The sequence below is a fragment of the Python bivittatus genome, unplaced genomic scaffold (assembly GCF_059951505.1).
Source record: "Python bivittatus isolate LINGU-HERP-01145 unplaced genomic scaffold, Pbiv_v1 ctg000080_np1212, whole genome shotgun sequence".
In the NCBI taxonomy this organism is placed as follows: Eukaryota; Metazoa; Chordata; class Lepidosauria; order Squamata; family Pythonidae; genus Python; species Python bivittatus.
Window position 1 is genome coordinate 84,313,355 of NW_028277035.1, and position 13,428 is coordinate 84,326,782.

The window sequence follows — 13,428 nt, forward strand, 5'->3', positions numbered from 1 at the left end:
AATTGCTATCAGTATGATAAAGAATTTTTTTTTAATCCTGTTTTTTTCCTAATGGATATTGGGGCAGAGAACAGAAAATTAAAAAAAAAAATTGATCGCGCTTGAGGGTAGTATTCCATTGCTCTTTTTATTTTTTGAAATTCCTAATTTTGTTTGGTTAATATGTTTCATTTTCACTAGGTACAAATGATTCTGAACCAAATGTGGTTGATTGCAGCAAAAACTCTTCCAAGTCTGTGCTGCTGTAACATTGTGGTTCTCTAGTTCTAGTTGCTGGTTCTTACATGATCACAATGGCACTATTTACGCACAATAAAGAATACCAGCAGGGTTGGTAGAAAAAATATTGTGCCAAAACCTGGTTTTCAGTTTCTCACAAATTTCCTTTTCCAGTGAAAGATGCTTCTATTTTTCTCTTATTTTCAGGGAGTTTGTAATTTCTTTTAAATTTCTCTTTGAACGTAATCACTGAAGATGATGGAGCTGGCTATTGCTGATTATTCTGAAGCCTTTCTGGCTGCCATGTCCCAGTCTGAAAATGGAAACTGTTCCTGAAGTCTTTCCTTGGGATTAAATTGAAACAGGAAGTAGAAAGGCTGTAGACCATTAGAAAAATTATTGTACTTAGCTCCTGGGCAGAAAAGTGGCATATGAATCAAATACATAAATATGTGGTGAAAGAAGGCACATTCATATACAGCCTTTGGCTGCCTTGTAATTAAATACGTGCAAGAATATTACACTTCACCCTTGAGAATTTCTCTGAAAATCTCCTTTGAAAGAAGTGTCAAAAGTGAAAAACTGCCTAATGTCCAGGGAATGCTGGCCAGTTGTAGGCCAGTGGGAAGCACTGGAATGGATTGCCATATTATGGGGACTTACAATGAAAAAGAACTCTTTGCATTACAGCTTGCAATTCCCTTTTATTTTAAAGAAAATACTAGGTAGGTGGCTTTGACTAAATAGGAAGTGATTCTCATTACAGTATAAAGGTATAATATGACAAGTACAATCTTTAAAAATCTTATTTAACTAAGAATAAATCATATAGGGTTGGGGTTTTTTTTAGAAAAAATGGAAAATGAATGATTCAGAAACTAATACTGTCAAATTGTAAATGTAATAACTGAAAAAATATAAGGATGTTTGTTCAGCAGTGAAATTGAGACAGGTTTAAATATATGCTACTGTAAAGTTCTCTGTTTCCAGCATTACAGAAAGATCTTGTCTATTACTTCAGCTCCAAATCAGTTAATTAAATAAAATCACATTCTAGCTGAACATTTTTGTTCCTTCAAATACAGTGGGTCTCAGAACTGGTAGTCGGTGCAGATTTTAATATCTATTCTTTTATTTGTTTGTGCAATAAGGAGGGGAATTACCAGAGAAATATCTTCATAATAGCACAAAACGTATAGCAGGCCAGAGAGATACATATTCATTAGGCAGGGCCACTTTTTCTACTTAGCATACAAATTGCTGGCTGATGAACTTATCAATAGTTTCTTTGCCATTATATTGAGGTGACATCACCTATCTTGTAAGGATTGCTGCCAAAGCTTTATAAACTACATGAGAATGATTGCAGAATAGCCTCTTATATATTTATTATGCAAATTTGTATGGCCATCCATCTTACAATCAATGCTGCACGTTAATATTCCACATAAAATAGTTCGGTGATTGATCATCGGCATGTTTTGTTTTTGCATTTCATGTTTTGCTGGAATGAATGTTTGTGGTAATACTTGTGCTTTGACCTGTTAAAAATACATTAACCACTGTTTATGCACAATTGTTCAAACTATCAAACTTTTAATTATCTGTTTTGCTATTTAATAGATCCTCCAACAAACCGAGTATCAGCCACTATACGCAACAGTAAGAGTCAAGACATATCCCACATTGCATTTGGATCTAAAGTCCTTGGGCCACCTCCTCCCTCAGGCCGAAGGTTCACTGCAAGGGCATCTGGGGAGGTAAGATACATTCTTCTTAAGAACAAATCTGGAACCTCTAACATGGAAACAGACATGGCTGTGCTGAAAACAGTTTAAGAGGCAAAGAAATCTTGACCTTGTCAAATAGTAATAGAGTAAGTGAGGGTTTATGCAGAATTAGCATCCCTTGGACAGTCCAGTACCAGCCCAGTACCTCAAGATCACACTGCCAGAACTTACCAGCAAAATAACTATGGTTTGGTGGCATATGTTTTTTGGACTGGACTGGAATAGGACTGGAATAGGACCAGAAAGCCCTACGAAAGACAAATCCTTCCCATTCCAACCCTCAGTTGCCTTCCTAAATCTAAAAAATGGCCCAAAATGGGACAAAAAACCTAGCATTTTCAGAATACATAGGGAATTAATGGTAGGAATGGAAGAGGTTTTCTTCCCATAGCCCTCTCACTTCTGTTAGTCTCCAAAAAACTAGGGAGGGTCCCTTCTGAAACACTTTCCATGGTTTCCCCCCAGCTCCGGACTGAGCTGCCTCTTATCAGACCATTGTCTAGGCTGCAGGTCTTCCTCCTGTCTCCCAAAGTCATTCCCATATACCATCACACCGCCTCTCCCCAGCTGTTTCTTCTCGTCCCGTTAGATCCAGCAGGAGAGGCATGCTATGGGTCCTGTCAGTCAAAGAACGTCATCTTACAAGACCCAGGAAGCAGGCCTTTTCTGTTGCTGCACCTGCCCTTTGGAACACCATCCCCCCCAAGATTACATTGGCCCTGACCCTGCCAACCCTACAGAAGACTCCTGAAATGTGGATATGTTCCCAGGCATGGGGATTGGCATGTTAGTTAGAGCTCATTATGTGTTGTTATTTGTCTGGATTGGTTTGGCTCCTTGGCTGTTTATGTTTTTATTAGGTTGTAAGCCACCTAAAGTCACTAATGGGAGGTGGGTGGCTATAAAAATAAAATAATAAAATAAAATACTTGAAGGGCTGTCACAGGGAAGAGGGTATGGATTTATTCTCCACAGCGTCTAGGCTAGGACAACAAGCAGTGACTGGAAATGTTATCAAACTCAAAATAAGGAAGAATTCCCCGATTGCAAGAGCTATTAAGCCTAACCCTTTTCAATTTCTTCAGTATTTAATCATTCTTTTACTTTTTCTTTTCCTTTCTTGCACTTTTAGGCTTCTGTTTGATTCTTTCTTTTTCTTTTTTCCTTCTTACTTTATATTAGTTTGTATTAGTTTTTATCTTTCTTTTTAAAACTTTTAATAAAACTATATATTAAAAAAAGCCTAACCTTTTTCAGTTTCTTCAGTATTTAATCATTCCTTCTATCAACATTTTATTTTAACGATGAAGAGCCTTAAGAGCTACTATGGGCATAAACCTTTAGTCCACAGATGTATCTTTAGCTCTTCAAGGTGCTGCAACATTCCTTGGCGCTTTTGCTGTAACAGACTGATAATTTTAATAATATTTACCTAAATTTATCAATACCTCACATCTGAATAATACTAAACTTAATTTCCACTAGGGAACATTTTTAATGTGACAGTGAAGATGCCCAGTCTCCAGCCCCCATATACTTACATATCTTACTTCTTTTCACTGACCTCTTGACAACTGCCTTATAATATCTTTTTCTATCCATGTATTAAGTCAGTTGTAATATAAACAAGATAGTGATGTCACAGGGCTATAAGTTAATCAGATTTTACTTTCAGGTGACATCACAAAGCTAATCTTCAGTGACGGTTCTGCCTCCTGCCCTTGCCCTGGATTGCCTTCATGACATTCTATTACCTTGTCAAATTTTCACAGTGAGAATTCATTATGTAAGAAGCATTTGGCTCATTGTAGATGAATATTCTTGCTCCTATCTCCACCCTCCAGCCTCCCATGCATATCTCATCAGTTGGCACTTTTGGCAGCAGTAAAATGAAAAAGAATTCAAACCTTCAGTTTTTTTCTGGCCAAATTCTAAATGCACAGTTCCAGTTTCTCACAACATAACCCATGCGAAAGTGCAACAGAGAGATTACAACATGTGCATGTAAAGTAAAGCTTCCATTAAGATCCATCAACACTTGGAAAAATAGTGATAATTTGAAGGTATTGATGAGGTGTTAATGATGCTAAGCTGTAAGCAAAAATGTGTTTGCATATATGTGTATATACAGACACTCACTTTATACCTTTTATTGAAAATTATTGTATTTAAAATACAGACCTTACCACGTTATTTATACTAATAAAAGCAATGTTCTGTCCAATAGCATATGCCTATAGTGTTTGTCCTAATAAATATTGAAACATGATCAGAGGTCTGCTACATTTTTTGCTAGCTGTATGACAGGGCATCTGTGTATCACTTTTGTTGGTTATCGATTTCAATGTGATGTAAACATTTTAACATTTTCTAGTAGATGGAAATTAGAGATTTTCCACTGTTTAGACACACAGATTAGGCCTCAGTCAAGAAATTCATAGTCATGAATAGCTGTATTAAATCTTAATATTAGGAATGCCATTTTCAGTTACATTGAATAATGCTAGCAAGGGATTTTATCCCAAAACACTACAGTTCTACCAATAGAAGAGAATATGTGCAGCTCAGGATTGAACTGTGCAGTCCTTGGGGTTCTCTGAGCTTGGTTGTTTTCTTGCAAACATTTCGTTACCCGGCTAGGTAACATCATCAGTGCTAAGAGCCAGGTAACAAAATGTTTGCAAGAAAACAACAAGCTCAGAGAACCCCAAGGACTCTGCAGTAGAATTCTGTTACAGAACCAAGGAAGAGGTACACAACTTTTAAAGAATCTGTTCCATGGGATTAATGGAGAGGCATATCAAACCAATACCCAAATATTACACGGCACTATTTTATTATTCCAAGTCAGAAAAATGCATATCCTGTGTGTGTGTATATGTGTAGTATATAAATATGTACCATTAAGTCAACTGATACATAATCTGGAGCATGAACAAACTTTAATCACTTGTCAGTCGGTCAGTAGTCAGTCAGTCATATCTAGTTCACCACACTTCAAGTATCTAGTCCAAGATAAAGGTGAGACAGATTGGGAAAATGGATTGAAACTGTCCCATGGTTGCAAATAGAATCTTTTTTATTGGATTGGTCATCTCCAGTATAGATGCTCTCAGCTGACTGTTTTACATATTGTGTCCTGAGAAGCTATAATTGCATTGTAGTTTGTTGTGTAGCCACCTGACTTCTCACAGTTCTCTTGGTTGAGCACATCAGTTGTCATTAAGGCAAAACTGTGATTTTGATCAGGATTGCTGGGGGAGGAAGCTTTCGATTTCCTACTCCCCCCTCCCCGCCCTGTGATACTATTTCATAGAAAGTTACTGGAAAATGCTTTAAACTCCGATAGCCCAGCAATTCCAGTGAAGTTGAGATTGTTATTTTCCCTTTGCAAAATGTCACCAGGTGGGGAGAAGCTGGAGTTCTCTTACCCCAGATATCACATCTTCCAATTCACCATGTTCTTCCTAGCCTAACAAACAATTGCTTTTGGTAGAGTAGAAACATAAGTTCTTGTTCAGACAAAAAGGAGCTTCTTCACCAGCCCGAAATGTAAAAATTTAAACCTTACTGCAGAAAACATTGTGTTAAAGTTAAACTCATGGGGCTTGAGTTTGTAGCCTGTATAGTAAAACAGCCCAGTGCTGCCCTGCCCTGCTAAACCTTGCATTTTGCTTCTTTTTGCTAAACGTGATAAAGAAGCATCATATTTGTAGTATAACTTTAGATTTCCTAATTTTCTCCTTTCTCTAGCTGTTCATTTCTTAAATTATATAAGAGTGGTACAATTTATTTTGGAAAAAATACTTACTAAAGCCCAGTAATACAAGCTTATATGTAGATAAAATAGCACTCAGCTGCCAGGGTTCAAATTTAGCCATTTTAATTAATCTTCCAATTCTGGGGGAAAAATTAAGGGTTTTTTTCCCCCTAACTTTTATTTTTTTCTTAATGTATTTTATACTGAATTGATATAATTTGAGAAAATATCTCTTTTTTTTAAGGTAACAAAATCAAGCAATAGAACAAAAAGATCATACCAAATGCCAAGTTTGGAAAAGAGAACAGAACCAGTACAAGATAATATAAAGTCTGAACAATCTCCATCACCTCTTGATATGGCTTTAGATCAAGAAAATATAGAAAATATCTGTAACACAAATCAGGTTTCCCTGGACAAGGGTAAGATGCTAAAGCAGTAGTTATAAATGCTGACACTGCAACATTTTTGTATTGTTCTTTATTAATTGCTTCAAGGAACTATATAGTAGATTTAATAACGGTTTTCTCTGCCTTATTGCTTGGACAACTGTGTTTTAAATGGATGAGTGACCTGATTTTAAAATTAGGAAGACTAGAGTGGTACGTTTGAGGTGGCAATAAGACATTACAGTAGAAATAGATACTTGTGGAGGGGATATTTTCTATTATTACTAAATTGTTTTCCAATATTCTTGTGAGGCATGTTGGTTTGACAGAGGTCGCATCATGTCAGCCAGTAAGCTTCATGATTTGATTTCAGAATATTCCCAGAGTCAAGAACCTTCTGAAAACTATATAATATTTAGGAAATATTATAAAAGACTTGTTCATATATGCATCCACATCACTTTGTAGTTAATCTTGGGTTTACATGTACATGTATATCACTTGATTTACCTAAATACATGATTGTGGAAAATATGAACTCATTCTACAGGAAAAAAATAAGGTTGGAGCTGAAAAATGGGATCATAGTGAAAATCATATCTGTATGACCTAATTATGGTGTAATGACCTAATTAGAAATTCACTGAGTAAACGTGTATGGATTAGCCTTTGCCTATTAAAGCTGATTTGCACATTTAAAAACAGATCCTATTGACTTTCATGTATATTTCTTTCAAATTTAAGATTACAGACTCCCAGTATTTCTTTTTTCTAACTTTTTCTTCTGTGCAGCCACACCTTCCTACTTGTGCCACTGGGAAAATTTACAGTGATGGCCCAGAAATAGTCAGTAACAAGCACGAATGTTATGTTCTTTAATGTCGCTGCTCTTTCAGTGTAAGAGAATAGATCTCTTCTGTTTCTTTTTTTTTAATAATATTTTATTAAAGTTTTAGATAGATGAAAAACTAATACCAACTAAAAAAGATATTAAAAAATGAAGAGCATAGGGTCAGAGAATGGCTCCCCCCTTATTCCAAACAATTTCAGTAACTTAACACCTTCTATAGTAGTACTAAAAAAAGAAGAAAAAAACACTTCTTTCTATTTCTCATCTCTTAGCAATAACCAAATTATTAAAAAATCATCATTCCATCCTAGTCAGCAAAAGCATTAAGAGTACTAATAATAGTAACATATGTATTTTAACCTTGATCAAATAAGACCCTTTTACATTCCAAATTATAATAGAATATAGAAAATTTATTCCCATATAAAGAAATATTTAAATCCTGATTAAAAAGAAAAAAAATCCAGTAATAGCAACCCAAAATCATACCTTATATATTTAACCCTGATCAAATAAGTCCACTTTGTATTCCTTTTGTTTCCTTTAAAAAAAAAATGATTTCCAGATCTCTTGTGTTTCAAGGAAACCTGAAACAATTGACGTAAAATTTAAATGTCTGCACGGCAGGGATTATGGAAATCAAACACTCCTAGAATGGAATTGGCTTCAGAGCATTGATAAAGTTTGCAGGATTAAACAAAGTGCATATAAATAAAGAACTTCTGTACTTTCAGAACAAAAGAGAGAAAACTAAAAACAAATTATTCTTGTAATATACTAAAAAAACAGTGATCAGGAAGAATGAAACTCTTAGCAAAGCTAATTGCCAATGTCAATTTTTTAATGCTATTACAGTATATTCAATATTTCTGTGGAGCAGATTTTATTTTTAAAAAATTAAAAGCCCAAGTGGTTGGTTGGTTGGTTGGTTGGCTGCTTATTTATTTATTTATTTATTTATTTATTTATTTATTTATTTATTTATTTAATTTGTATGCTTCCCATCTCCCCCAGCGGGGTTAGCTTGCTATGCAGTTTATATTCTGGATATTGAAACAGATGTTTAAGGAACAGTTGGTCTCCTATACTTCAGTCAGATTTGATACTGGTTAACTAATAGACATTCTGATCATTCTCAGAATAGCCTAACTCAACCAAGGGAATAAAAAATATAATAGAAAAAGTTCTCAGTTATTCATAACATGGTGGGTAGGAAGGTGAAGCATGGAGATAACAAGTAAGAGCACTGTAGCAATCAGAAAGATATTTCTCTATATCTTGTATGCCATCAATAATCTTTGTCATCTTCTTTATTTATTACATTTATATCCTACCTTTTGTTCAAGAGCTCAAGGCTGCATGCATAATCTTCCCTCCTCCCATTATTTTTCCCTTTGCAGCAACCCTATGAGGTAAGTTGAGCTTACAGAAAAGTGATTGAGCCAACATTGCCCAGCAAGCTTTTATGGCCAAAAGTGGACCTGGATCTCCCTGTTACCAGATGAACCCCTTAACCACTACACCATATAGTTTCATTTATTGTTTGTTTACAATATAAAGTATAATCCATTGCCCTAAAACATACTTATGTCCCTGGGTGACCTGTATAGCCAGAAGTAATAAGCACATCATAGTAGTTCAGCTTCACAGTTATAAAAGCATCAGCAGTAGAGCCTCAATCCAACCTTTAAAAAATGTTACAGCCCTCTTGGTGAATAAAACGAAGGAAAGGGATTTCTGGTTTTCAGTTTTACTGTTTTTGACTTGGGGTTCCTCTTGGAGCTCCCTGAGGTGAAAGAGCACTACAATCATCCTCACCACCGCCGCTACCACCACCCAAGGTTAAGACTCAGAAAATTATCAATTATTCTGCTGCCTCAATAGAGGTTGAATGTTGTCAATGTTAAATCTCATCTGTCATCCAAATTACATACGTTGAGTTCTTTAACTAAAAATTACACTATCCCGTAACAGAAATCAAGCCAGCCAGATGGAAAGATAATGAGACAATAAGTCAAAGTTTGATCCAGCTGAACATGTAATTTAATATTGAGATAAATAATAAGTCCACGGTCAACACTGAGTATGGCAAATACTGGATCAAATTTACAGAAAAGGTAGGAAATGGGGAAAACACCAGTATGAGAGAGAGAGATGAAGACAAAGGAGATGGAATATAAAATCAAATAAGGGGAAAGTTTAGTAGAGTGAAAGTTTAGTACACGAGTAGACTACTCAGTTTGAAGAAAAGGACTGAACTATACAGGAGGTTTTTGTGCAAGATAGCACAGGTAACTGTTTATAAAGTCAGATCTGAAGAAGAGGAATAGAGTTTGCCCAAGGAATTATAATTTTATGTAGTAGAAGGATTTACTCAGTTCAGTGACTCTTGGTAGGCTTACCCTTTTCATCAAAGTCAGTAGAGGTGAGGGCTGGTGGGGCTCTGTGGGTGTGAAGGAAGCCAACACCTAAAAGAGGAAATTCCAAAATCAAACCTCTCAAAAGGCAATGGAAAACTACTTTGGTGTTGTTACCAAGAAAACTGTATGGACATGGCTGTAACATTTAAATGAATTGGGGTGATGAAATACGCACACACCCCAGTGGGTAACACACTCATACTTCCTGGGGAAGAAGGTCAGATTTTCTTTAGTAGATAGAGAGATGATCATGATGATACCGTCAGACCAAAGCTACAAGAAAGTTTTGTTACTAATGGTGCCAGTATTGAAAGAGGAATTCCTCATTTTACAAGTACAGATAGAATTTGAACATGGAACGTAAGAATCATGAACCAAGGAAAACTTGAAATTGTCAACACAGAAGTGGATATTAGATGTTTTAGGAATAAGTGAGCATAGGTGAAACAGAATGGGGGGCTTTGAATCAGATTATTACTGTTCAGGAGCTACAAAGGAATGGAATGTCAATATATTCTAGATATTTATTTATTTATCACAGGTACTGTTAGTCCTTGCTTAACAATGGTAATTGGGATCATAATTTCCATTGCTAAGCAATGCAGTCGTAAAGTGCAACATCACATGACCACACCACTTAGCAACGGCAGTTCCGGCAGTCTGTGGTTACCGTTATTAAGCGAATCACTGTGGGTTATTAAGCGAAGACTTCACATGACTGCAACTTCTGACTTCCTGCTGGCTTCCCCATTGACTTTGCTTGTGGGAAGTCAATAGGGAAGTTCGCAAATTGTGATCACGTGATGCAACAGCCAGAACTTTATATTATAAAGGACCAGTTGTAAGTACCACTTGTTCAGCACCATCCTAAGTTTGAACAGTTGTTGAACGAGTGGTCGTTAACCAAAGGCCACCTGTATAGACTGCTGTAATCCCAAAGGACTCTTGTGATTATGTAATAGATATGTATTTACCTATTATGTAATGGCTCATGTAGATATAAATCAATTATAAAGTAATAGATTATGAAGTTGATATGTACTTCCCTATAATCTAATAAATGACAGGATCATATCCATTAGTGGATATCTAGCAAACGTCAATATTATACATATAACTGTATGAGTATATAGTGCACGTGGTCGACATTGAGGAATTCTATGGCAAATTGCAAAATGTATAAATTGCAGCATGCAGAGATCCCTTCTAATTCTGTGATTCTTTTATACTTTCACTTTTAGCGTGAAGAAATATTGTATGGAAAAGGAGATTACAGTGGTACCTCGGTTCACGAACTTAATTCATTCCACGACTCTGGTCGCGAACCGAATTGGTCGTGAACCGAATCAAATTTTCCCATAAGGTTCAATGTAAATATGGTTAATCCGTTCTGACCCCTACGAATGTGGTCACCAACCGATTTTGGTCGCCAACCGAATCAAATTTCCCCATAAGGTTCAATGTAAATACGGTTAATCTGTTCTGAACCATATGTATTTTTTTTTTAAAACCACAAAAATATGAAACAAAGTACAGTACAGTACAGTACGAAGAGAGAGAACGCTAACCTTGCTCGACGCGACTTCTGGCATGGAGGACAGGAAGGTGGGTGGGGAGGCAGTTATTGTTTGGAGGGAGAGTCCCCCTTTCCTACAGGAAGCCACGACCACGTGTCACAGCAGGGAGAATGGCCACGGGTCATGTTAGTCACCCGATGCGGAGTTCGCGAACGGAAGCAAAATTTTGTGAATGGTGCTGTTCGTGAACCGAATTGTTCGTGAACAGAAGCATTCGTGAACCGAGGTATTACTGTATATGTGTATTTTTGGTATAAATTCAGAACTTTAATGTGTTCTTATGGGATATGAAATGTCCATAATAACTATTTCTTCAGAAGCTGTCCATTGCTTCATGTATGATATATTTTATCTCCAAAAATAGATTGTGAGGGTTGATTAGATTGGAAATGGGAGTGGAATAGGGCATGTATACATACATGCTCACAATTATCTTGCAACCTGTTCTGTCCTACATTGTGAGTTGTATCATCTTCTATATTCCTAGGCAAAATGGAGATTTTGGAGTCAAAATACTAAAGAAACAGAGCAACACAATCTCCCCCAATTTTCCAGTATAATTCCCTCTAGTCCATTATCTCACCCTCCCAGGCAATGTGAAAAGCCAGTAAAATTCAGTGCTCCAAGTGTCATACATACTAAGGCTATAGGGCATTTAGAAAATCAAACATCTTTGATGTTCTTTTTGGTGCTTCCATTTATCATTTGGTGTTACAGTTTACTAGTTACTACATTATGGTTGCTACTTCTTAGGTTCCTAGTGCAGCACAATAGCCTGTATAAATTGTGTGGTCTTCACGTTGGTCTTAAGAAGCTGGAGTCTGGAAGAAAAAACTTAAGAAGGAACTAGCTTTTGACTCTTCCCTGGATAATATATGGCATTTTAAAGATTCTAGTCGAAGACAAATGCAGTTGAAATAAATACTGAAATATTGCAGAAAAGAAAACAAATATCCTTATGTCCATTAAGATTAAAGATGCAGAGGGAATTGTGGAGATACAGAGTAATGCAAGGAAAATGCAGAATATATATTTGTCTCAGTCATGAATTGATCCATAATCCTGAGATAATATGCACTGCTTTATGTAAGATTTGTTCCGGTTATGAACAGAAATTCTTTAAACTGGCATCATAGAAAATGTATAAACATATCTTCTCTAGCAGGTGTGCAATGTCATTACAAAAGGGAAATTGGAAGCAAAGAAAGAAATAAAACAAATGAATATTGTATATCATTTGTCAGCTTTTTTATGTCATGTTAAAACCTTCATTAAAATGTGAGACTGCAATTAGAGACTCCAGCATAAATCTGACTCTGCAGCGAAACTAATTAGACATTTAGGTGATCATTCTTGTATTTATCATGTTTGCTGCACTACCATGATTACACAGTAATTTACATATTTTCCTAAGAAGTTACACAAAATTATTCATTACAATTGATATGAAAACATTTGATTCCCCCCCCCCCTTCACCACCACTATTCCCCGTAGAAGAATTTCAGCATTTCTTGTGACTCAGAGATAATAAGATTTTGTTTGGTCTAGAACAAGCATCTCTTTCATTTGTAAACAAGTATCAATGCTACATTGGCCACAATTTACATGACATTTTGAACTGTGTAATAATTGGTGTGAAATGCGGTTTTGCAGTGCTATTCAGTAAGTTCTTTTTCCACTTGTTTGTAGTTCAATCAAATTTAATTTTTTTATCTACTTCTCCAAAAGTATCTAACTGAACAAAATCTATTCTCCCCAGGATTTTTTCATGTTCTGCTGAATGGATGAGATCCTAACTTGCCAAGAGTATTGTTACCTGGCCTGTTACCACCCTTCCTAAATTGTACTTGTGATTGGCTCAGTGTTTGCCTAGTTCCAATACTCTGATCAATGCCATGAGGCCAAAAACAGCACCTTGCTTGCATAGTGAAAATTAGCATTCTCTATACTAGAAGGAGGCTGGAAAGCATGTAAAGCAGGGTACTTTCAGAAGCCCGCCCCCCCTTCCATAACCCCACTTTCTCTGCACAAAGGAATAGACATGATACTACTTGGGAGACAGACTATGACAAATATAGAGAAAATATTAAAGAGCAGAGACATCAGAGTGACAAAGGTATCTATCGTCAGGGCCAGGCTTTTTCCAGATGTAGTATATTCATGTGAAAGTGGAACCATCCATCTGAATGTGGAAAAATTAACGCCTCTGAATTGTGGTGCTGGAGAAGATTGTTGAGAATACTTTGGACTGCCAAAAGAACAAATTATTCAATGTTGGAGGAAGTAAAGTCAGACTGCTCACTGGAAGCACTAATAATGAAGCTCTAGCTTAAATATTTTGGACACAGAGTAAAGCAAGAATCTTGGGAGAAGACCTTGATACTTGGAAAAATTTATGGCAATAAAAAAAGGGACAGAAGAC

At 36.2% G+C, this 13,428-nt stretch overlaps 1 protein-coding gene across 8 annotated transcripts in view; it reads left to right on the plus strand.

The window, feature by feature from the left end:
* Positions 1 to 13,428, plus strand: part of CFAP20DC (CFAP20 domain containing) — a 193,720-nt gene that overhangs the window by 90,907 nt on the left and 89,385 nt on the right. For all 8 annotated transcript variants that reach the window (XR_015794990.1, XM_088134444.1, XM_088134439.1 and 5 more), the window contains 2 exons: positions 1,843 to 1,979; positions 6,014 to 6,191. Coding sequence is in view for 7 of the 8 variants with exons in the window: in XM_088134444.1 (XP_087990570.1) it covers positions 1,843 to 1,979; positions 6,014 to 6,191 (315 nt within the window). In the remaining variant the exon portion in view is untranslated. The remainder of the gene's footprint in view (positions 1 to 1,842; positions 1,980 to 6,013; positions 6,192 to 13,428) is intronic.